Source organism: Amphiura filiformis, chromosome 15 (assembly GCF_039555335.1).
Source record: "Amphiura filiformis chromosome 15, Afil_fr2py, whole genome shotgun sequence".
NCBI classification, from domain to species: Eukaryota; Metazoa; Echinodermata; class Ophiuroidea; order Amphilepidida; family Amphiuridae; genus Amphiura; species Amphiura filiformis.
The window spans coordinates 16857196-16884080 of NC_092642.1; the positions used below are offsets into that span (position 1 = coordinate 16857196).

Consider the following 26885-nt stretch of genomic DNA (forward strand, 5'->3'; position numbering starts at 1 on the left):
AACGTTGATGAAAGACCTGTCCAGCTCATGATATCGTCATTGAAGACTTCACTAAAAACTTTGGTGTCAATATCACAGGCGATCCAGATACTGCTGGCGAATATACTTGTCTCAGGATCAAATACAAGCTCAGTGAACACTGTAAATATCATTGAATAACTCTCACTATGCATATGCTAATGCTAACCCTCATATACAATGTAAAAACCAGGGATTGTTGCAATCTCCCCCACATAGGGTCCCCATTGATATACTAAAGCAATCTCCCCCACATAGGGTCCCCCATTGATATACTAAAATCGTCAACGTATTTACCCTAGGAATTTACCACCAACTGATTTGGGCTTAACCCTAACCCGCCTGTATACTACAAAATACTACTTGATACATACTGCAGTTACTGTCCGTTTTCCTATACACAATACACAGTGCTCTTTCCCATTGACGCGTGACCTTTACAAATAGCCCTACGTTAACAGTATGGGGATATGACTAGTTAACGTCGCTGTGTGAAAAATAACCGGCCAATATTAAAAGTACTCTTCTAAAGTTCTAGAAAATATAGTTTTTTAACATGTCCTAAATTTTTAGCTAATTTAGATGTTTGGAAATATTCGTACTTTGGTGTTTTAGTTAATGTTATAGGTAATAGTACATTGCCTAGTTAACGTCGCTGTGTGAAAAATAACCGGCCAATATTAAAAGTACTCTTCTAAAATTCTAGACAATATAGTTTTGTAACATGTCCTAAATTTTTAGCTAATTTAGGTGTTTGGAGAGGGTCGTACTTTTGTGTTTTAGGAAGGACATGTAAACGACAGATAACACCAAAAATATGAAGAAATTATTTCCAAACCGTGTTAAGTCAAAAATCATTATGTTGCTCATTTTCAAGAATGCTGGTTTACAAAAAGCACGACATTGTCTGATTTCGTGAACAAAGCCACACATAACATTGTTTCCTTTCGTTTCCTTTATAATCGGTTACTCAACTGAAGCTATGAATACCAGCTTTATTGCGATATCGCACATGAAAACAGTCACTTGTGCACAACCAGAGAAGATCCGATTTAATCAGTTGAGCTGTTTCAATGAGTGTTATCTTGGTTTAATAGCTTTTAATGGGGTTAAGTCCTGCAAAGGTCGAGATGAATTCTACTGCAGACATGACTGCATCATGATGCGCTGTGCATCCGGATCCGACGTGGTGTGATGACGCAATCGCCCTAAATGATATATAGGCATGGTTTCTCTGGCCAGCGAAGCTCAAGACCCGTGGCAAAGTGTCGCCAACCCAGTGGTTGGCATGCGAGGGGTCTCGGATTCGAATCCCACCCAGAGCAAACAACTTCTTTCTTTGTTTTCTCTCTTTATTCCTTCCTTCTTTCCCTTCCCGTCGCCAAAAAGCCCTTAGGCGGTTAGGGTTAATATACCATAGAATTACATCTATATACAAGCATAAATGCCTCAAAATGAGGGTGTATTTTCTTTCTTTCTTTTTTTTGACCAGAGACGAAAGGCAGACACCCTCCACAAAAACATTACAATATAGATTGGTATTACAATAATACATGTTTTTACAGCAGTCTGTATCAGTAATATAGTTGCTCAAACTCAAAATAATGCGTTTGTGGAGGATGTCTGCTTTTCATCTCTTTTGTCAAAAACAAATCAGGTACGTCGCAAGCGGGTGCCCCACTTGTTTTGCACTTTCTTGAAGCTTTGGGTGCCAAACTGCTTCTCACCTTGCTATGCTAAGACAATCCTTAACACATTTTAGCCTTTATTTGTCCTACCACTTAAAATGTACACAACAAGTAGGCCTATACACCTGGGGGTATCTATACATATACAAGGTATACAAAGATGTGCCGCTCTGTACTATGATCAGCTCTTTTAAAATAGGCGGAAATTATTTGGTTTTTGTTACTGCGCGAGTCAATAAAGTTCCAACTTATGCACGCGTAAATTCACAAAAGCACGCGTCTTCACGCAAAACACAAAGCGCAGTTCACGTAACTGCTGCGCCAAGCTGTGTGTACGCCATTCTATATCAATCCACGATGTTATGAGTCCCCGCCTATTAAGAGATGATCAGAGTATAATGGGTATCTTTATTGCAAGAAATCCCTAAATATGGGTCCCGATTTGAGAAAAAAATCCCTAAACATGTGTCCCAATTTGAGAAAAATTGGTGAAAAACTGTTAACGCAGCCATTTTTAGGCACAAGAGTCCGACACAAACATAAGTCCCTGATTATTGGTCAACTGTTTTTTAGGTTATAAAATCCCTAAATATGTATACTGTCCACAGTATATTGGCAAACCTGCTGCAGCTACGTAAAAGTTTCTTTGAGATGTTAATATCCTCTGCAATGATGACATTTTGGGGTAAAATTGTGGTTGAAATCACAGGAAAAAGTATGTTTTTCAACATGAGCTGAACTCATACCGTATTGAACATTTTCACTTAATCCCTTATGAAGAATTATTCTGTGTTTTAAGTTCTATATCTGTACCAAATTTGGTACATTTCCTAAAAAAATAATGTATGATTTTTCCATTATTATTACACAGTACGGCTGGACGATACAATGGTGATAAAACATTCATGTGTTATGAGGCAGTTGCACTGTGAATTACGCAATACAGTTTTCGTCCATTTAATATAAATAATATAAAATAATATAAATGTCGCACCAAAACAAGTCAAGCTATCTCAATGAAAGTAACAGAATAAGTAGGTGTCTGACATATGTGCCAATGTATTTCACATATTAAAATTAGACTGTTCATTTTATATTTGTAATATTTTTTTTCAAACACTGTATAGATCATTTGGGGACACCCTGTATTTAAAGCCATATTGTAACATTTGCTGAGGATGATGTATTTAAAGCCATATTGTAACATTTGCTGAGGAGTATGCCCTCAATATTTTTCAGAATTCTGTTGTTCATACGAATATAATGTACTTTATTTAACTAACATACCCTGCAAAAATCAAGACTGTAGGTGCTGTAGTTTTGTCAAAATCCGAGATTTTGAATAAAACGCAGGAACCATCGTTTAATTATTACGATGAAAATATTAATCAAATGTGTATGCGATGTTCATAAGACAGTATGTATATGGCATGCGGGAATCGTACTGTAGCAGGACCAACGGAGTGACACGCATTGGCGTTATCAGCACTTGTAGTAAATTCCAATTTTTTTTGCTTTACCCCAGTTGTTCGGCTCAAAATTAAAAAGGGGACATATTTGACAATAAAAGCTAACAGTTTATGGAAAGTAAATACTAATTTTTTATGGAAATGTAATAATATGGCTTTAAGTGCACCTTATTATCTTTAACCTTCAAATTATTCAATATTTGCCTTGTATTTCAGTTGCTAACAAAATCAAAGGTATGCAGTTTACGTTGCGAGGCCGTAATTCTGCAGACCTCAGCCTGTACTTTTGTCAGAATCATGATCATGGAGGAAGCACTGACTACTATGCTGTCCAGGACTATGTCAATCAGGTAAGAATGGAATTCCAAATGAGTGTTATTCTGTAGGGGCTTTGTTTAGAGCAACAGGTGTTTCTGAAGCCCTCAGGGCATGGGCGTCAATCCCAGGGGGACGTGTCCCCCACCTTTCAACAAATTACCAATTTTTGTTCTTTTCAGCCACTTTTGACAATTTTGGCTGATTGTTGGCGCGCTCAGGGTAATCAAGTTTAGTTAGGGGTGTGCCACTGAGAATTTGAAAGTGGCCCCATCAATATTTTCCAAGAAATTTGGGCCTCTTGCTATACTAAAATTCAGTTTTTACAACTTTTCCTCATTTTGGGGATGGAAATTTAAAACATTTTGGCTACAGTGAAGCAAAGTTGAAGTAATTTCTGTAAAAAATGACTAAAACATACAAATCATTTAAAACATCATCTTAAAATTCTGAAGAGGGAATAAATTGAGCTTATTTTAGCAAAAAAAAGGCATGAGACATACAAATCATTTAAATATTATCCTAAAATTCTTAAAAGAGAATAGTTATAACATATTTTGTCAATTATCAACCATCTTTTAATCTGGTACGACGCTATGATCAATCAAGATTCTCATGGATATGGGATGTAAATCTTCAGTGGTATTCACGATTTATAATATTGTGGTATCAATGTTTCTCTTCATGTACTGTAAACCCTGATTTTATGTTTCTGCGACATGAAATTTGTACAAAGTTTGCAAATGAACTGCACTTGCAAAATTCACAAATTTTTTTATTTTTATGGTTACATTTCGATCATGCTTTATTCCCTCCACTTTCCACACCACGCCAATTTGAAGAGGTTGTGCACCAGCAGGTCGCCTCCTCAACCTCTGTAATTTTGTGCTGTTTTATATGGTTTTTGTGGAGTATTGTTGGTATTCTGCTATGTACAAGTGTTTATTATAGACTGCTCCATCTACTGATGATATTTATTTGAACTGGATCTGCTTTTGAAGTAAGAAATTATCTTTTAAAGTTTCTAAAATTTGATGGACCTCAGAACTACCTAGACTACAGTATAGCATACAGTTACTGTTAACCCTTTCTGCACTGTACTAGAGCCACTTCAAACTCTACTCATGCTTGGTAAGCCAACTTTAATGGGAACATCAATTATTTAAAGTGACTGTTTACAAGAACTACAATAGTGATGCTGACCTGCTGGTTTCAAGTACTTGTAACTCTATTGACAGTTTCTCATGGTGGTCAATATGTACAAACAACAACATATGATGAACTATGGTGTCCTTTGACTCCTATACAATATACTGTGCAATATGATCTGTGTTATGTTCATCCCAGATTTCCAACCCTTATACATCAGAGCATAACAACTTCTGGTTTTTAAAAGCACGTATTCCATACCACCATAACTCTGATGCTACTTTTCATCTCCGCCTCCTTGTTGCTGGTGATGTAAACCCTAACCCCGGACCTGACCAATGTCCATCACCATCCCAAACGTCGAACTTTGGCCATCGCATTACTTATGATCGTGACAAACTACTTGAATTCAAAGACTATGGAAAATCCACTCATATCAACCCTGATGTTTGGAAATGTCTTAGATCTTTAAAGATCAATTCCATGCCTGTAACTCATAGAGGAAAAGGTCCCAGGATAAGATTCCGCACAGATTCGCCAAATGAAGTTGAGCCTGAAAATAACAACGTTAGCCAGGACACCGGATCTCCACAAGGAAAGATGATAGAAACTGTAAAATAAACAATATTAAAATAAACAATATTGACTCTGACGATGTTTTAAAACCTTTTCTAAGAAGGGTATTCACATTATCAATCTCAATGCCCGTTCTGTTTGTCCCAAAATGAGTGAATTAAAACTGATTGCATCCAATACTAGAGCCAAAATAATTACTGTCTGTGAAACATGGCTGGATGATTCAGTCACCGATAATGAAATCAACATTCCTAATTTCTCTGTTATCCGTAAGGACCGTAACAAAAATGGCGGCGGTACCTGCATCTACATTCATTCTGATTTGGCATTTAATCCCAGGCCTGATTTAGACATTCCCAAAATGGAAGCTATTTGGACTGAGATTTTGCTACCAAGATGCAAACCTTTTATTGTTGGTTCCTGTTACAGGCCTGAAAAGCATTCGCAATTTATCAACAATCTTGAGAATGTCCTTTCAAAATTGCCTGCTGATTCTGAAGTGATTATTTTGGGTGATATGAACATGTGTGCTTTACGTAAAGACCGAATTTACACCAAATATGCTAACATGTTGCACTTGTTTGGACATAAACAACTTATTCATACCCCAACTAGAATCACCCCTACCACAAAGTCTGCTCTTGATCACATTATATGTAATTATGACAATGTAATCAGTCAATATGGTGTGGTAACAACTGGGTTAAGTGATCACTTTTTCACGTACTGTACAAGGAAGCCACCCAAAGCAACATTCAACGAACATAAAAGAGTTAAAGTAAGATCTTTAAAGAATTACAGCAAGGAATCTTTTATTGATAAGTTGTCTGAAACTGACTGGTCTGAAATATTGTTATGTAACGATGTTGATAGAGCTTGGTCCATGTTTTGTAACATATTCTTGAACACTCTTGACTCTGTTGCTCCTCTAAGGGAAGTTCGGATTAAACAACGCTCTGAACCATGGATGACAAGTGAGATTATTGATAACATCAGAGAAAGAGACTGTTTGCTTGCAAAATTTGATAAAAACAAGCATATGTCTGAGTATTATAAAGAGTACTGTAAGTTACGTAATAAAGTCCAAAGAGAGATAAGATCTGCTAAACAACAGTACATGTTGCATAAGATTGAGGCAAAAAAAAATGATTCTAAAAAGCTCTGGAAAAATCTCAAAGAGCTTGGGTACCAAAACAAAACAAAAGACTCTACCAATATGGTTTTAGATATTGATGGTAAAAAGTGTTTTGAGAACAAAGAAGTTGCTAATCATTTCAACAAATTCTTTACTGGAGTTGCTGCCAAACTTGTTGGTGAGCTACCTGAGCCAAGTGGTCTTTATGATGTTAACTCCAACAGGTTCCAAAGCTATTACAGTCATATCAGGAATGGATCCTTTGATCTCCATGAGGTCAGTGAGACCTTTGTCTATGATGAGCTAACCAATCTTAACATCGATAAAAGCACTGGCTTAGATGGCTTGCCGGCTCGTTTTCTGAAAGATGCTGCAGAAGTCATTAAAACTCCAATTACATCTATTATTAATCTCTCTATCAGGACTGAAGTGTTTCCAAGTGAAATGAAAATTGCCAAGGTCAAACCATTATATAAAAAGAAGAGCAGGTTGGAAGTAGGCAACTACAGACCTGTTAGTATTTGGAGAAGGCAGTGTTTGTACAATTTAACAGGTATCTCACGGAAAATAACATCTTATTTAAATTTCAGTCAGGTTTTAGAGGTAAATATTCCACAGACACATGTCTTATCTATCTTCAAGATCATATCAGAAACCAAATCAGTGCTGGTCTGTTTACTGGAATGGTGCTTCTTGACATCCAGAAAGCATTCGACAGTGTTAATCACTCTATTTTATGTCAAAAGCTTACTGCTCTGGGAATGAACTCCACTAAATGGTTTGAGTCATATCTGAATTGCAGATCTCAGATTGTTAATGTTAATGGCTCAGACTCCAACTCTATGGCTTTAACATGTGGAGTTCCACAGGGGAGTATCTTGGGTCCCATTTTGTTCCTTTGTTACGTGAACGACATGCCCAACTGTGTTGACTGTATGCTCCTTCAGTATGCAGACGATAGCGCTCTTTTGGTTTCTGATAAAGATCCGTTGAAAATTGGGCAGCAGCTTAGCAAAAATCTCGAAAGCTGTAACAAATGGCTCATAGATAATAAACTTTCTCTCCACATGGGTAAAACAGAACTCATTCTTTTTGGAACAAAACGTAAATTGAAAAATTGGCAAAATTATACCATTGAGTGTGAAGGGCATGTGCAAACAATTCATGCTACTCCCTCAGTCAAATACTTAGGCCTTACTATTGACCAGTGCTTGAATGGTGACGAAATGGGTCTTGGTGTCATAAAAAAGTAAATTCTAGACTCAAATTTCTTTACAGACAGGCAAAGTTTCTTGATCAAAATATCAAGAAAATTTTATGCTCTGCTCTTGTACTTTGTTTGTTTGATTACTCTATTTCTTCTTGGCATGCTGGCACACATAAGCAGATGAGTAAAAGCTTACAAATTGCTCAAAACAAAGTTATCAGATTTATTTTAAATAAGAATTGCATGTATCATATTACAGAAGATGATTTTAAAGATCTTAATTTCCTTAACATACAAAATAGGGCTAAACAACTCAGGTTGAACCATGTTTTTGATATTTTTAATGAAGTTGGCCCAGACTATCTTAGTTCAAATTTTACCAGAGTTTCAAATGTGCACCAATATAGTACTAAAAACAGTGCTCAAAATTTTCGTGTTCCAAAATCCACTACCATCACTTCTGGCTCTTTTTATTATAATGCCATTCAGGATTGGGCCAGCTTACCAAGTGCAATCAAATCAATTTCTAATAAACCAAGTTTCAAAAGGTCTGTAAAAACTCATCTTTTTAACCAAATTTAGTTTCTAATGATTTTAATCATGTTTAAAGATTTTATTTTGCTTTTAATATTCACTTGTATATATATTTCTTTGTATGTTTTATATGTATGTATGCCTTTTGCCCTTCTATGTATAAAGGACCCCTTCGGAAATAAGCCTTTGGGCTTAAAGGGCTATCCTGTGATATCTCCTTGCTTTGGTTTTTGTGTATTATATGTTATTTATCTTAAAGCATTTTATATCTATTTACCTTGTATTGTTGTATGTGCAATATGGAGATACCGAATAAAATCAAATCAAATCAAAACCACTTAATGTTGGGAGAACATGAATAATTCACTTTACCCCCCCCATGCCCCCGGAAAAAAAAAAAATTGTGGTGCCGCCACTGTGGGTAGGCAAGTCCCTCACCCTCAAATACTCTGGCTGTGCCACTGTCAGTGCATGGGGCCCTCCCTCAGGTCCTTGCTCTTGCTTTCAAGTGATAGCTTGGTAAAGTCTTCAGAGGTAAGAAACAGGGGTTCTGACATCATAACTTTAACATCTTGTCATTATAATACAGAAATATGTTGCCAGGGAGTTCATCTATGAGTGTTTTTGTGGCATCAAACCAGGAGCTGGATATGATTTCATTATGCGGACACTTCCTGTAGACTACAGTGTTGCAGGATATCCCCATGATACAGCAGTGGTCAAAAACTACCCATATGATGCTGTCAAGCCAAGTAAGTCATCTGGTATAATTCAATCTTGAGGCTCCATAACTTGCTCATCTATCAATCAAAAGTTCTTTAACCCCAGCGTGCTTGTACTCTCCACACCACTCCACGCCATACATAAATTCTGCCAGTCACATTTCCCCAATATGAAATTTTTTAAAAGTAAAATTTTAATTTTACTTCATTAAAGTTTGGCGGAGGCGGGGTTTGAACTCACGGCGGCGGACTGCTTTGGATACACTATGAACCCAGCGCCTTAGACCACTCGACCACTTGTCTTCTTGGAATTCATTTGATATTTTGAAGATATATAATCGCAACTTCAACATAGGCCTACCACGTGACAAGCAAAGGCAGAAAACGTACCATATTTTGGAATTTTATTTGCCTAAAAACATTTATGTGTATTATTAGCGCTCAATTATTGTTAACTGCGTGTTTTATACAAAAAAAATCCAATAATAAACATGATAACTGGGCGTCTGTACGGACAATACATTATATCGATTTTGACACGTGCTTGTGTCTCAGTACATTTCCATGGTCAGTAAAATACTATAGAGGAAAACCTACCATTTTCTTGTATACACGTTCGATGTTTTTATCAATTACATAAAAAATCCATTTTAGACCCCAAATGTTTTTTCAGGAAATAAAAGATTAGATTACCATAAAAACGAAACAGTAATCTTTTGCCGGGTCTAATGTAATATTCACATAGGATTTTCAACGTTTTTTCTATCCTTATTTTTGCTCAATCAAAAAAATATTTTGGCGTATATTAAATTGAAATAAAATTCTCTGCTTCTTAAACGACATCAAATGTGCCACAATTGGGTATCACGAATCGTTATATATGATGTGCAGTTAATATTCATATTTTCTTTTATGCAGAGGATGCTTCAGTTTTGACAGGAAAAATATTTTCTTGAAAACCCTCTCACTCGGTTATTTTAAAAAGGTATCCACGCTTCCCTAGAATGTGCAATAAATTAGCATTAAAATTTTTCTTATTCTAACAGCAAGCGTTTCTAGAATGTATTATGGCGAAATGTGGTGTATGTACTCTCCAAAATTCTCGCTATTCACAATAAGGGCGCCGCCAGCGGTTTGCGATGTAATCGTGATGGATCATGGGAAAAGGTCGACATCCAAGTCCGCGCAATACGAATATTACCATGCTATTACATAGGAACACGTGACAATATTTTTTAGTTTGTCAATATAACTGTATTACACGCAAATCGATAGAGAAAAAATGACTTGTGCACATTTCAAATCACATTATTTAGTATTATTGCATATCGATTCGCGTGTAACACCTTTATTTTGACAAACTAACAAATATTGTCAAGTGTTCCTATGTAGCATGGTAATATTCGTATTGCGCGGACTTGGATGTCGACCTTTTCGAATGATACATCAAGATTACATCGCAAACCGCTGGCGGCGCCCTTATTGTGAATAGCGAGAATTGATTGATATTTCAATCGTTTGACTTTTGATGATGGGAATCAATCTAAATGGATTAAGATTGATTTTATGATTGACGGGTTAGAGATAGGGCGGGTTACTGTAGTGGCCTTCTCATTCGCTTCTCACCACTGTGGCTGGGGTTCAATTCCCCACGGTGCCACATGTGAGTTTGGTTGCCGATCCATGCTCGTCCTCGCAGGTTTTTCTCTGAGTCCTCCGGTTTTCCTCCCTGCGTCTAAAATCGGACCTCTTCCCATATCCCTGTCCCGTCATATCCGGATGGCATCCCTTGAATTTAATGAGTACTATTGGGTTTAGCTAAAGCCACGATTTCTCCGTGATACGGAAAAACAGAAAAATTCACAGAATTCAAGGTTTGCTCACGGAAATTTGAAGATGCCACAAAATAGTAAAAATTGTGTAAAATGTCTAACTTGTGTGTTGATTTGCAAAATAAAACAAAGAAAAGTGATTATTTAGCAGTAATCAACCATTAAAGAACCCATTCTAACATTAATTATAGGCCTACAATGCAAAATTCTGGCCATACTAGAGTAAAAGGTAAGACAAAATACACTTTTAAAACATGTTTGTTTTAACTTTTCGGTGCTTTATAGTGGAAAATGGAAAATCACGCAAATCTTCCAATTTGTAACACGGAATTTGAATTTTGTAACACAGAGAAATCGTGGATTTAGGTTTAGCCTGGCTTCGGCCGAATGTTATAAATAAATAAATAAATAAATTTTGAAGACTGGGTTCACCATCCAATCAAGTGTTACTCCTAATTTACTGTCGTTTAACTGCCAAATGGTATATGTTGCATTGCCTGGAACGAGATTTCAAACTTTTTATAGTAAATATTTTCAATTGGAATGGATGTATCCCTAATTGCAATCATCAAAAGATTGAAAACTATGTAAATTGATTCCTTTGACTGAATATTCAAATGGATCAAATTTGTTCACGACTTCAATTGCTAAAAGATTGAGAATCACTCCTTTGTCCTGATTAAAAAGACTGAAAATTTGGTTACGAGTCAATAGTCCGAAGTGTCACTAGTCCAAAATACCCATAACTTAGCTATAAACCCTAACCCTTACCATAACCCTAACCTTCACCCTATTCCTGACCTATAACCTAAACCTAATCCCTAAACATAACCCTAAGCGTAAATCTAATCCTATCTGATTACAAATTAGACCATGTTCACTGAATAAGAAATGACAAATAATTGGCACAAAAGAGGATGTGTTTCATCTGGGTATGATACATTTGTTATATAGGCTCAGCTTTATTAGGGTGAGATGTGGATTAGCTATAGTCGGGGAACATGAATATATTTTGACATAGGTCTCACCATGCACAAGTTCCTCTACTATACTTTGATCAGCTCGTAATTGGCGGTCTCTATAACATCGCGGATTAATATCAATATATTTTATTTTGAGAATTGTCTTGTGACATCTCGCCAGAAGCATCACAAATTATTAATTCAAGTCCTATACTTTGTCTACTTTCTTTAACACAAAATATATAGACCAGGCAGGTCAATTAATAGCACTCTTAACGTGGGTCTACTTTTCGGCGTAGTGGTAAAAGCTATAACATTTCCCGGCTATTACGAGCTGATCAAACTATAGAGATAATATACATCTCACCCAAGCTTGCATAGTAACTAATAGTATTGTATTCAGTCAGGACAGAAATGACAGAGTCTACAGCTTGAAAAACTTTTGTATTGTTTCACTTATACAGGTAGTTCTGAGAAAAAACCTGGAGACAAACGTTGTGAATGGAGCCCTGAAGGTAAAATATGGATTAACAAGCTTATTATTTATGGGTATGAAGAACAACAGCGATATGTACATGCAGTTCTTACTGGACTGCCGGTGCAAAGGACTGCACATTTTTGTTTGCTGCCCTGCCTGCCTGCTATATCCTATCCCAACTTCAGCTGATTTTAAGATTTAGGGATGGAATCAAAACTCGACCAGCGGTTCAGTCCGGTTATCATTGTTTAGAACAATTGCAACTACAGGATGGAACTGGACGGAACCGGCGGTCAACCGGTGGTTGAGTTTTGATTTTGTCCCTTAGCAGTTTGTCACTCAAACCTTGCTGACACAGGCAACCACCTACAACCTTGGCGGAAATTTGTTGCCACACCTGCACGTTCTGGTGTTAAAAGCACGCAATCGGAGCCAAATATGTGATAGTTCCGTATTATTTTGTATAATAGTCGTAAATGTACATGCAGCTTACACTCGCCCCTTCCCCACCCCTCATTTTTCAATGTTGGGAGACTGTAATGTAGAAATGATGACGATTTTGTCCAAATCAACATTGCAATAGGGGAGCGGGGAAGGATGTTGGCCAATTAACGCTCAGGTGTGGCAACCTTTTCCGCCAAGGTTGTAGCAAGGGGGTGACACTAAATTCACGGTTGTTCTATTAGCAACGCAAAACCTATGAAAAATTCCGCTGGTTTACTAGCTAGAAAGTGAGGCCAGTTATCGATCCGTTATGAATAATTCATGTTCGACCCTTGGATCATGTTAATTGATATTGGCAAATAACAACGTTGTTAGTTTTGCGAACTTTGCCTGTTCAATGAGAGTATAGCGCGCCCTCAATACATCTGGGCGCAAACCAGGCGAAAACGATCCAGTTTAATGAAATGGCGGACGGATATTCCCATCAGGCACCAGTGATATGTTTTTTCAAAGAAAGTCTACTAATTTGATATGAAATGACATTTTGCAATAGCAAAGTCAAAATTAGGACTTGAGGTCAATAATATGAAGGAAATACGTGACAGAGGCAAGGTGTGAAACACAAGTAGTATTTGAAGTTAAAATAACCTTTGATACCCGACCTGACCTTCCATAGCTTTCTATCATGGCGCCTTATTCGTCTTTATGTATTTCTATATGCTCTCAAGTAAAATAAAATACCAATATGCACTAAGCAGACAGAATGTTACTTGGCTCCCAGCATGAATTATTGATTTTATACGGAGGTAAAGAAATACACAGTTGCCTGCAAGCCGTGCACCATACTCCAAATACTTCGGTAAATCTGAATAATGGTCACATGTAGACATATCATGTGTTCGGGAAATCACGTGGCAACATTTTAAGATTTCAGACTTGTTTACTAGTTAAATTGTCATTTGTACTGTTGATTATTTATCTTTGTTAATTAATATATATTTTAAATGCTGATAAATCGTGGTTGGCTGCCCATATTATATGTTAAATTCAATGTTTTATGAATATAATTCTACCACGCAGAGGGGGTCACACAGCATAATTTCACACTACACGATTTAGCTAGATTTGGAGCTCAGCGCTTCAAATTCACGTCAATTTCAAAGTTTATACACTTAATATATTTAATATAATACTTATTTTTTGTTATAACAAACTGGAACACGAAATGTACTAGCTTATTACCTATACAGAAAGGGGATTTATACACATTCACTCAGCAATTTGACATGCCTGGCGCATCAAGACATTCTCTGTCTGGATAACATGACTGTCGCCCTCAATACGTCTGGGCGCAAATTTAAATAACAATACGCTATTTACATATAAATGCGGCTTCATGCTAATTTCTAGTGCCGCTTCCAGGCCTATTCCGTGGTTGTAGTTTGCTTAACTACATTGTCCATTCAGTCAATATATTGAAACATAGGCACAGGGGGATGACACTCTATTCACGTGGTTTCTTTTCCAACGCTAAAAGATTACGAATTTTGGTGGTTTGTAAATGAAAAGTGTCCGCACTATCGATTGATTACGTAACTGTTATGAATAATTTATTAGTTTTTCAATGCAATCGCCTCGACCCATTAATACATATTATCTGTATTTATCAAAGTACTTGGAATAGCAATCTGGTGAGTTCACTGAACTACGCCCAAATACTGATGGAGTTTTAATGGCGCTAATCCTCTCCATACACAGATGAACAAATACAATAGGAGAAGGTCAACACATATGACCTCCTATATGACATGTTATATGAGATCTACAACAACCTGAATATCATAAAGATCAGTGTTCGTTTGTGCATATGAACTGCATATTTACAATACTAAATATTACTCGTTATATATTATGTCAAATATTGGTATTATGACAACACGGTATATACATTGTATATAAAACGACTAATAGATCCTACTATCATGGCGTCAGGTCATTGGTTCATCATATCCCGTATGTTTCTTAAAATTCATTCATATTTGAGACAAATTTCTGTGCCCATTTTATAGGCGTACAGGTGGATCCGGGTTTTTTTTGTCATTTTCATTTCTTTTTGATGAAAGAATTAAGGTTTTCCACTGCACGGAGGCCACTATGTGATACTAATTTAATGCTATTTGTAAATGAATGCGGATTCCCGGTTGTTGTTTTTCCACAGTGTGACAACTGTCCACCCATCCAGACAACATCATCACATAATAAAACGTCTGTATTTTTACGATGAGTAAATATTAAACTGAACTTTGCCTTGGAACATTGTGTAAGACGGTGTAAGATTTTGTGGGCGCCCTCAACATTATTATCCTCTTTGTATCCGTAAATGACATGGCATAGACTGTGTGAATTCTATGAAGACTAGGGGCCTACTTATACATGGGGTCATATCCATGGACACAAGTAACGATAATTGACAACACGATACGCGACTGTATTTAGGGAGGCTAACCACTAATAATTAATAATGCCGGGTAGGGCCTACTCTTTGGCGACTCGTGTGGGCAAGGACGCTTAGGACGGTGACCAAATGAGTCTCAAATTTCACCGGCGAGGGGCACTCAAGTATGATAATGTAGGCCTATACCCAGACAAACGAGAACCTAGACCTATGACTTTGGTTCGCGTAGTGAAGCCGACGCTGCTTAGCAACGACTTTGATAAGGACGCATACCCGGACGCAAGCAAGCAGATATGTTCGCGTCTATGGAACATGTTGCATTTGACGCGAGCGATAATGGCGCAACAATCACGCAAACGAGCGCGTCTTTCTCTCCAGACATGAACGCTTATTTCTCCGCGTCCGACCACCCGACCAAAATCACCTTGGATACGTGGCTTCACCTACTGCCACGGTCAGGGATGGGCAGTTATAGGTCTAGGTTGGTATGTCTATGGGCCTATACGCATGTGTGGCCAACTTTTTTAAACACCCCCCTAAAACGAGTTTTACCCTACCAGCAAATTTAGGATCAATAGGCCTAAGCTAACTTAATACACTAAAGGAAGTTTTGGATGAGAAAACGGACATTTTGATGAGAAACGGCCAAAATGGTGAGAATTTAAATTTTCTCATTCTTTTGGATGAGAAACTTCCTGGTGTGTGTGTCAATCATTATTGTCTTATTAAAATCCGGGACTTTGGTTGACCTGTGCTAGACTCCAGCACATGTTAATGACGCAAAGACAGTTGTGGTAACACCATGGTCGCAGACCTGCAAAAAAAGCTCAAAAACAGATAGTAATGAAACCAGTTTTATTTTCCTTGCTCTAGCGAGTTCACAGAGAAGGTGTTTCTAGTACAATGCAGCGTCGGACTCTAGCTGAGAGCGTAGCCTGAGTCCAAACGGACTCCAAGAAGGGCTCTCCATACACAAATGAACAAACACAAAGGAAAGTAGTCTCCTCCGTGACCAGCTTGATTTCGATGGAGCGAAACCAAATTGGCTGCAGAGGAGACGGGTAATTTTGCCATGCAAATGAGGTGAGTGCCCTCTCAAGAATAACTACTCTCTGCATAGGCAGTTATACTGGCCAGATTTGCCTAGTAAGGTCAGCAAGATGTTTTCTATAAACAGCAGCTTCATATGAACATGGAAGTAATACACATGGAAGCTGGTCAAATACTACATCAAAGTGAGTATCATACTTGCCGCGATACTGAACAAAAGCAGTACAGTTGAAAGTGGAACAATTGAGTCATCGCATGGTCAACGTGTACCATGTCTAAAATCAAAGTTCCCGCTTAAAAATCAATAGCAGTATGAGGTCGTTTCCTAAGTCTTGACAATGGGCTGTGTTATATTACCGCAGTGCATGACTAGTTTTATGAACACAAACAGATTTTATAAAATCCCTACGTAATGGTCAGAATGCTATCAGTTTAATTTATAGAATTTTATTAAAAGTATGTAATTATGTGAAAACCTACCGATTAAATGTATATATATGCTAGACTTTCAGATAGCAGTTTTAAAACAGAAAATGAAATGAAATACAATTTATTTTACGCAAAATGTAAAGATAATACCCGACTCTGGAACATTCTGGTCAACAGCAATTTCAGGCAGCCCAGGCACACAAATAGATGCAGGATTCATTTTATAATGTAAAGCATGTGCCAAGTGCGCATATCAATTATTACCGCTAATTAGCGGTTTAGACGTAAATGCATGATTTCCAATATTTTGAAGTTTAAGAAAATCTGTAAGTATAGGGTAGAAATCGATATTTTGAATGGATTTCTGTAATTATGGATTACAAATCTAACATCCCTGTCACTTTTTTCCGAATAAAAACAACATACTTGAAACATAATCAAGAAAAACACGATTTTTGCTCAAAATAATAAACCTTTAAATAAACGAACTGGCAACAAAGGCGGCAAGTCTGATCCACATCAAAGACACGCTGACTACATTGTTATCACAATAGCTTGATACGTACCCTGTATAGAATGTTACGTAAATAATTCAATAGGTGTTGGATCGACCAGCTTCCATGTCTCTTACTTCCATGATATGAAATATAAACTTTGATGGATGAGCACCCCGGTGAACACTTGGTGACAGAAAATATTGATAATGAAAAGTGTAGGATAACTTGTGCCTAAAATTCATACAAATATCTTGTACACCTAATAATTTTCAATTTCAATCATTGTCTTGCAGGTTTGTGGCATCCAAAATGCATTAAACCAAAGCAAATAATATCAGATGGTATTTATCGCAATATAGAAGTGACCTTTGACCTTGCTCCTTTTGATTTTGACCATTATAAAGTGCTTGTTTTTGGTGGTGATGGGAAGATAAAGGATATAACACTAATGGTTAGTATAATATGGAAACATGGTTGTGTTATATTACTTGTGAGTTTAATCTTTTATGCGATGATGAATTTTTCCAGGACGGTGGCGCCCTAAATGCCAAAAAGCTCAGCAGGTTCGGTCGGGGAGTTATGAAACTGTGAAAATAGAATTTGATCAAGCACCGGAAGAGTTGAAATCATTTAACAGATACAAAGTGTTGCTGTACTATTTTAACATAACCAGTTGGACAGTTGGACACTACACTTATAGTGGCAATATACTAGACATGACTAAGGTAAGCTTACATTCTGGTGCAGTAAATATGTGTACCCCTGGATAAATGCTAGTATTTGTAGGAGCAAGCATTCTTTGGCAAGCCACAAAGCATACCTGCCAGCAATAGAACAATAGAAAATCTGCACACTCACAGGGGCATACCCAGAAACATTAGACCCCGTGGTGCACCGTAGCAAGAAAAGCCCCAAAATAGACTGATGTCACATGTTTGAGACATAGACCCAGGGGTGCACACACACCCTCTGCACCCCCTTGGATAGGACCCTGGTTATTGATTTGGAAAATACCCTAAAAGGTGATTTAACATTAAAAATTGATTTAGATATTCAGATGTACATTGCTCATGCATATTGGGTTATTTTTGTTTTACCCGGGGTTTTACCTAATTTGTTCTCTGAAAGCTTTGAAAAATCTGATTGATCAGATTTTTTGGAGTTTCAAAAATCTGAAAAATCAGATCAAATCTGAACTGTTGGCAGGTGCACATAAAGGGAGATGCAAACAATGTTTGGTGTGGTGAGAGTGTCAAATGAGTTTGACACACGGGCCCATGAAAGGTATAGGAAAAAACGCTTGAATATACAAAATGTCTGTACCATTGAACAAGACCAGGTGGACGATAGGAAACTGGACTTATCAAGGGAGAATTGTAATCATTAAGCTAACAAGAGGAATATTAGGTAGCGTATAAGCATTATTTGGTACAATACACAAGAGGATGGGCAAGCAATTCTTGGTCAAAGGGTGCAAGTGATTTTGGCACACATTGGAGGTGCACCTGTTCAATGCCCTCCCCTAATAAAGGTTCAGGAAAAAGATATAAAAATGTTTGTATATGCAAAATATCTTGCTTATTTCACTTGCATCACAAAAGTAGACCCATTTAAGGTTTTTAATATGGTTTCCCAAAATGAGTTTGGAATTTGAGTTTTGAGTCTTTGTAAAAGAAAATAGGAATAACATAACTTATAGAATATCCCGTAGATACAAACCTGTAAGTCACAGACTTAATCTTTAGTTACCTTACCATGCTGATCGAGAAGATGTAAACACCAACATGGTAATTGTGCTTGCACATTGGTTATTTGTTTACAAATAGGCATGTGATAGAGAAAATATTTATATGAGGTATAGTAAAATAAATAAGACATGCTTATTTTCTGGAAAGTAGTGAAAACTACTGGTACCGAGATGTTGGCTGATTTTTGACTATCGGGAAGTAGTCAAAATCAGCAAACACATAGTAGTTTCCACAACTTTCCCCAAAAGCATGTTGTATTTGTCTTACAACATGATCTAATAATGTACAATAATAAATTAAATACATCAAATCACATGATTTAAGTAATTGAAATTTGAAGGAAAAATCAACTTTTCTCACTTTTTTTTGTTCTTTTCAGCCTCCTGTTGGTTTTAATATCACACATGGAAGTTGCACGCCAGAGAGTAACTTCACCCTGACAATGACCCTTAAGCTTCCAGAAATGACTTACAATGAATACAATGACATTCATAAAAGTTGCTTTATATCTTTGGTAAGTTTTGTAGCATGTATGAAAAAATTTTCTAAGCCAAAGATATAACAGCTAACACAATTCTGTATCTCGTCCTTTAAAACTACAACATTTGGTAGGAGAAGCAGGCCAGACTGCAATGGGACATTCCAAAATGTCACCACGGTGATGTTCACTGATCTTAAGGATCTTAATGCTTCCAATTGTAATTGGATCATCGAAGTCAAGTTACTTTATCCTATCAATGCATGTGTGTTATATTTGCCATGTCAGCAGTTTCTACCCACTTTACTTCAATATAGCCAATAAAAGTAGTTTGCAAATTTCCCGCAAAAACGGGTTGTATTTTCGGGTGTGATTGGTTCAATTTCAGTGTTTGTAACCACAAAGGTACGTGTTGACATATCGGGGTAAGGTAGGTTTCACGAAAACTTGCGACATATTTCGATGGTATTTTTAAAAACTCAAAGTAGGCCATGGCATTTAATTTTTCGCTGCTTTGTATCAGTATAGATTGTTACTTCAAATACGAGCCATGTTCCAAATGAATGCACGTCTGGTTAAGAATGAGCAACATTAAATATCAAAAATATTTCACCTGCGACACAGTGTTTTGACCATAAATCCCTCAAACAACCTGCCGTAGTTTAAAAAAACATTATGAGTGTAGTGTGGTTGTTTATACAAAAGAAAACAATTGAAGTTAAAGCATTCGTGAAAACTAGAATTCAATGTGTGCGACACGATTTTTTCCAAGTACTGCTGATTTATCGGTTAACCGGGTTTGACCCGTATGGGATGCAGTTACTTTCAGCAGGGTTGCACTTTCCTGCTTTCAGGGACCACTTTAGTCTAGATTGGGGTTGGATCTGGCCAATTGGAATGTCGTGTTATTGGAGATTGGTAATAATATTGCTAATCTCAAGATGATTGGCTCATCTTTCGTGGTAAAACTTTAGCATTTTTGCTTTACTAGTTGCAAGCTTATCTAACCAAAAAAACCCTGCTTGGACGCGGATGGGAATGATCTTCGAGGTGGATGTCCAATGAAGATGTCAAAACCATTTTGTATTATAGGTAACAGTTTAGGTTGTTACACTGTTACAGCACTTGGAATTTTTTCCCAGATGCATGGTCGACTATGAACATTTCAACTATTATAGGTAATTCTTATTGTTTTCAATAGAATTGTTTTTTTATCCAAACATTCATTTGTTCATACTTGGCTCATTGTTGGGCAAAATTATACCCAGTGTTTTAGCAGTGTTTTATTTTGCAGGTGTTGTAAATTGTACTTAAGTCCAATTTATTATACTTCATTCAACCTTCAGGTGCAGGCATTGCCAACATACAAAACATGCCGTTTAGACGGTACACGAACAACTTGTCCGGTGTCTATATCATCTCCATTTTGCGTGATAGGTAATGATTGGTATTTTTGTATGTGGCATGAGAGATGCTGACCTTATAGATGTAGCTAGTCACTCTGCATGTTTTGTAAAGTTTCTTTGAGTAACGATAGAATAGTGGTCGCCACCACTAACCATAAACCTAGCCCTTATCTCTTAATCCTAATCCTAATTCTAATCCTGACCATAATAAATTAGTACCCCTAACCTCTAATAATCCTAACCCTAATATCAATTTGAAGATGACTATCAACATTGCTGATCATGCTATAGACATTTACACAGCAAAACAAAAACAGTGTCTAGATATTTAAAACACTCTCGATTAAACAACTTGAAAACCAAAATCAGATATGACATGTTGAATTCTTAGATATAATGTTTAGTGTTAAAACATGTAAGACAAGTGTTCAATCGCCAGACACTGCCCATTGGGCACAGGGTTGATATAATAATGTTGATTATGTCGCAATTTCAACGGTTAAAATTGTTTTCATCAAAGTCAAATCGACATTGTTTCAACATTGACAGTCAGTCGTGAGCACGGTCGCTAATGAGCTGAATCGGCTAGTTGTGAAATGAGCTTCTCGAAGAATCTCATGGTTTCTCGCTCGCAATCCGTGTACAATAATTTAGACAAAAACACACTCAGCACTGGCTGACCTGAAAGATAAGGTATATACTGTCATCTGTTTTCTGAAAAACATTTCAAAATTGCTTCCAAATTGCTAAGGAGACATGTACATTTAATTCAGTGACAAAAAACGAGACCAAGTTTGCTTTATTTTTGTTGTTTTGATCATTTAAATGACACTAACTTTTTGTTCAATTTTTCCAAATTGAAAACCTTAGGCGACATTCGTCTACCTCCCTCCGATTTACCTAATCATGAACTTTTTTGACTTCATTTTCACGTAGTTCACATAATTCCGCTTCGTTTGGTATATTTATAGGTATGTGTTATTTAGATTAAGTGTCTAAATTGTTCTTCAAAAATGATGGAAAAATGCGAATTTTACCGAATTGCAGGCCTTTCTCGTGGTATTTTTTGTGTCACCTATCAATCAACATTCGGGTTGTATGCGCCCTAACACAAATACCGCGCCGGCGCGCGGTTAACTTTGCGTGACGCTCGCGCTATGCAAGTGGTGTACAGTGTGATACGCGTTTAAGTTCGCCACAGCATAAATAAGTAAACAAAAAGTTTTAAAAAACCTGAATATTTTCAAAGCTCATTTCCCTCTTCGCCGACAACTGTCTACCTCCCGGGTGATTTACGTCAATTTGTACAACATTTTTGTGGCATTTGTGTACAAAACCGTTTTATCTTTCATATTTGTGATTTTTACGATTGTGTTATTTTAATTACAAATACAAAATTAAGTTTAAGTATGATGCTTTTTTCCCAACTTTTTACTGAAATTGTTTAGTTCAAAACACACGTTTATTTTTCATCTAAATAATCTTTGATTTCCTTCTTTTTTGTGACATGCAAGTTCACTAGTTTGGAATGCTAATTTGAGAGAGTGATAATTTTTCGTGTTAAAATAAAGAAATTAGAGCTCTTCAAACAGGGAAATGTCATGGGCTGATTGTTCTCGAACCTCATTTTACCTTCCCAAAAAAGTGTCTACCTCCTGGTCGATTTACGCCAATTCGTACGGATTTTTCGAGATATTTGTATTCAAAACCTTTATATCGGTCAGATTTTTGAATTATACGAATGTGTTATTTCAATTACCGCAGAAAAATGGAATTTAATACTGTGTTTTTTCCGACATTTGTACTGAAATGTGCTAGTTCAAAACACACGCTATTTATTCATCCAAATAAACTTGGATCTACTTCTTTTTTTTTTTTTGCAAGTTCATTGGGTTGGCATGATAATTTGAAAGTTTCGTAATTTTTCGTGTTAAAACAAAGAAATGGGAGCTCTTCAAACAGGGGAATGTCATGAGCTAATTAGTATGCATAATTGGCCACGGAGCATTACGCGCACTGGTTGTTATGCATATTTACTTTCACACAGAGCAGCGTTTGAGCGTGCTCACGACTGACTGTTGATGTGTGTCAGCATTTCAAGCTGATATTGACCAAATTTCAACCGCATTTCAACCCGATATCAACTTCACGTGTTGGGTTCAAAATCAGGTTCATGATCAACGAGTTCATGAAATCGACGGTGATTATCAACCTGATGTCAACCATTATATTGAAATGAGGTTGATGATCGACGAATTGAATCAACATAGACTTGTTAACTTGTGTACTCAGGGTGTCTTTACCTAGCTTGGGGGTTTACACGCCAGTTAGGTACTGTAATGCTATTTGGAATGCTTCCTCTTCTGGCAACAAATTCAAAATGCTACGTCACTTGCACATATCACGGAAGTATATGGTCAGAACAGAGATCAAAGGTAGAATGAGACTTGCCGCTGGAAGTTGATTACCCAATTGGGTAATAAAACCACCCCTTGCTGCAACCCAGTCACAACTCTAATTTCACTGACCTCCAAGAGGTGACGTCAGCCACTACTCAGATTTCACCATGCAGAATGTCCCTGTTGTTGTGGATATAATAACGTGCAGATGATGAACATGATTTAAAAAAAAATATAACTGGTCGGAAGTTAATTACCTAGCTGGGGGTTTACATCCCCAGTTATATACCTCATCTAAAGATTCCCGCCATCTGATTGGTTAAAAGAGCGGGCATAGTTTTGACTATGCCCGCAAAAATAACTATTCCCCTGGCATAGTTCTGCGTGTGCTTTGTTCCTAGCGTAAAATGATATTACGCACGCGTTAATGTTTTCGCGCGCTATAATTACTCGGAAATCGTCTGTGCCGTTCGCATTGAAACTATTACTTTCTCTTTCCAAAATCGATGCTTTTAACCAAACAGATGACAAGAATCTTAAGATTTGGTATATAAAACAAATATGAACTGCTTTTTATTCGGGGTATGGTTAAAATTATGGGCCCGCGGTGATCTCAAAACCATGACTATGCCCCTCGGCTACGCCTCGGGGCATTGTCATGGTTTTGAGATCACCGCGGGCCTATAATTTTAACCATGCCCCTCATAGCCAGTCAATATTGGTATACTAGGTAGTGTAATGCTATCCGATTCTGCTTACCTAGCTGGCGGGTTGCATTTATCGTTGATACGTATGATAAGCACTAGTGGCACCTTCCTGTTCAGAGGGTGTTAGAGGGCGTCATTCCATATTTGTCTGATAAAACAACATTATGTCTGGTTAATTCAATACTTTCGCTGCTCGATTTCTGCAATTCCATCTTGGCAGGTGTCACTGCTTATCAACTCAACCGTCTCCAACGAGTTCAAAATTGTGCAGCCCGTCTTATTGTCAAAAAAAGAAAGCATGAGCATATTACACCAATCCTCATCGAGCGTCACTGGCTGCCCGTCGAATTGTGTATTCAATTTAAACTTGCTGTACTGGCTTTTTGTCACTTCGATGGCACTTTACCACCATACCTGTCATCTGCGCTTTATACTTATCAAGTATCAATGTCTGGAAAACGCACAGATAAACGTCTGCGTGTATAAGATTTCGTTTTGAAGCATTAATGTGTTGGTAGCCAAACGGTTGATTACCCTAAATATGTGGGTTAGGTTTTACAATCAGGCACGCCACCATTGTGCATTTTTCCTTGTATGATAAACTCTGGTGGAACTTTCCTGTTAAAGGGTGACATACCATGTTGTAAAATTGCGCCAAAATGTGCGTATGTTCAAAATAATGTTATTTTTTTCTATCCCTAAATCAGCTAATCCATGTAGTACAGCAGATCCAGACGTAACCAAGTGTGGTGAATATGGGGAGTGTCATCCCTATGGAGAGAAATATAACTGCACATGCAGTGAGACCCACATGTTCAAAAATGGAACATGTTTAAGTAAGTCTTTCAGGCCAGAATTATAGTTTGACATTTTGTGTGCGTTTTGTGACAACCATAGAGGCAATTTTACCGCAGCGTTTTTCTCATGGTTTTACGCAGCGGCAAACATCCAGAAGAAAAAACTAAGCGCTGTAACAAAACTTTTCACTAGAGCAGAAAATCACAGCCAAGAACCAAAAGCTTGTAATGGAGAACCAAAACAATCAGTAAGTTTTAGGGGGTTTGCTGAATGAGAGAGTCGTTCACTGTAAATACTGCCCTTGTCAACAGAGAACAGGCAGACATCGCCTATCTGCTAATGTAAGAGGTTTGGTGGCTCTGAAAAGAGCCGTTCACTGAAGACGGCCCTATGTCAACAGACAAGTCTATCCCAAAATTTGGAGAACCGAAAATAAATGCGAATAACGGCAAATGAAATGCCTGGAAAACGCACAGAAAAACGTCTACGTGTATAAGATTTCGTTTTGAAGCATTAATGTGTTGGTAGCCAAACGGTTAATTACCCTAAATATGTAGGTTTTACAATCAGGCGCGCCACCCACGAATTGTACATTTTTCCTTTTATGATAAACTCTGGTGGAACTTTCCTGTTAAAGGGTGACATACCATGTTGTAAAATTGCGCCAAAATGTGTGTATGTTCAAAATAATGTTCTTTTTTTCTATCCCTAAATCAGCTAATCCATGTAGTACAGCAGACCCAGATGTAGACAAGTGTGGTGAAAATGGGACGTGTCATCTCTATGGAGAGGAATATAACTGCACCTGCAATGAGACCCACATGTTCAAAAATGGAACATGTTTAAGTAAGTCTTTCAGGCCAGAATTATAGTTTGACATTTTGTGTGCGTTTTGTGACAAACATAGAGGCAATTTTACCGCAGCGTTTTTCACATGGTTTTTACGCAGCGGCAAACATCCAGAAGAAAAACTAAGCGCTGTAACAAAACTTTTCACTAGAGCAGAAAATCACAGCCAAGAACCAAAAGCTTGTAATGGAGAACCAAAACAATTAGTAAATTTTAGGGGGTTAGCCGAATGAGAGAGCCGTTCACTGTAAATACTGCCCTTGTCAACAGAACAGGGAGACATCGCCTATCTGCTAATGTAAGAGGTTTGGATGCTCTGAAAAGAGCCGTTCACTGTATACTGCCCCTTGTCAACAGACAAGTCTATCCCAGAGAACCGAAAATAAATGCGAATAACGGCAAATGCAATGTCTGGAAAACGCACAGAAAAACGTCTGCGTGTATAAGATTTCGTTTTGAAGCATTACCCCTAACACCAGTAAAAACCACAAAATACCACAATGAAAAATTCATAACATGCATGCATCCCAGGGTCTGCGATGACGCAATCACCCGAAGTGTGATATGCTCACGGAATTGCTGGCCGGGCAGCAATAACCCGAGCAGCTACCGGTCCGCGGTCGTTCGCTTGGCATGCGAGGGGTCAAAGGTTCGAATCCCGGGGGGTGCCAAGTCCAAAATTCTTCTTCTTCTTGAAAAAATCGGATCTTCTCTGACTTCCGATACCAAAAAGCATGGGTCAGTGTTAGGGTTAAAAAGATGTATTTTTCCAGATTAGAGTGTCCATTACCCCTAACACCAGTAAAAACCACAAAATACCACGATGAAAAATTCATAACATGCATGCATCCCAGGGTCTGCGATGACGCAATCACCCGAAGTGTGATATGCTCACGGAATTGCTGGCCGGGCAGCAATAACCCGAGCAGCTACCGGTCCGCGGTCGTTCGCTTGGCATGCGAGGGGTCAAAGGTTCGAATCCCGGGGGGTGCCAAGTCCAAAATTCTTCTTCTTCTTGAAAAAATCGGATCTTCTCTGACTTCCAATACCAAAAAGCATGGGTCAGTGTTAGGGTTAACGTGTTGGTAGCCAAACGGTTAATTACCCTAAATATGTGGGTTAGGTTTTACAATCAGGCACGCCACCCACGAATTGTGCATTTTTCCTTGTATGATAAACTCTGGTGGAACTTTCCTGTTAAAGGGTGACATACCATGTTGTAAAATGGCGCCAAAATGTGTGTATGTTCAAAATAATGTTCTTTTTTTCTATCCCTAAATCAGCTAATCCATGTAGTACAGCAGATCCATACGTAACCAAGTGTGGTGAAAATGGGGAGTGTCATCCCTATGGAGAGGAATATAACTGCACATGCAGTGAGACCTACATGTTCAAAAATGGAACATGTTTAAGTAAGTCTGTCAGTCCAGAATTTTGTGTGCGTTTTTCAGAGTGGTCAGACCACCCCTGGCAAGTGTTTCTCATCAGTCTATCATTGTTCTTTGACGTTGAAATAGATCATTTCAAATCAAGATCGTAA

At 37.6% G+C, this 26885-nt stretch overlaps 1 protein-coding gene across 1 annotated transcript; it reads left to right on the forward strand.

Moving 5' to 3' along the window:
- On the forward strand, positions 1 to 26885 carry LOC140170744 (uncharacterized). The gene is made up of 9 exons (XM_072193973.1): positions 1 to 141; positions 3392 to 3525; positions 8681 to 8843; positions 12072 to 12122; positions 17489 to 17685; positions 19088 to 19222; positions 20533 to 20623; positions 25214 to 25342; positions 26629 to 26885. Exons 2-9 carry the CDS (start codon positions 3412 to 3414, stop codon positions 26883 to 26885), a joined length of 1137 nt encoding a protein of 378 aa, XP_072050074.1. The 5' UTR covers positions 1 to 141; positions 3392 to 3411.

Bases quoted from the DNA above. Each gene is read 5' to 3' on its own strand.
- LOC140170744 (XM_072193973.1), top strand. From the start codon at position 3,412: ATGCAGTTTACGTTGCGAGGCCGTAATTCTGCAGACCTCAGCCTGTAC. The intron at 3,526-8,680 runs GTAAGAATGGAA...ATTATAATACAG, and splicing joins TCCAGGACTATGTCAATCAG to AAATATGTTGCCAGGGAGTT. The intron at 17,686-19,087 runs GTAAGCTTACAT...TGTTCTTTTCAG, and splicing joins ATATACTAGACATGACTAAG to CCTCCTGTTGGTTTTAATAT.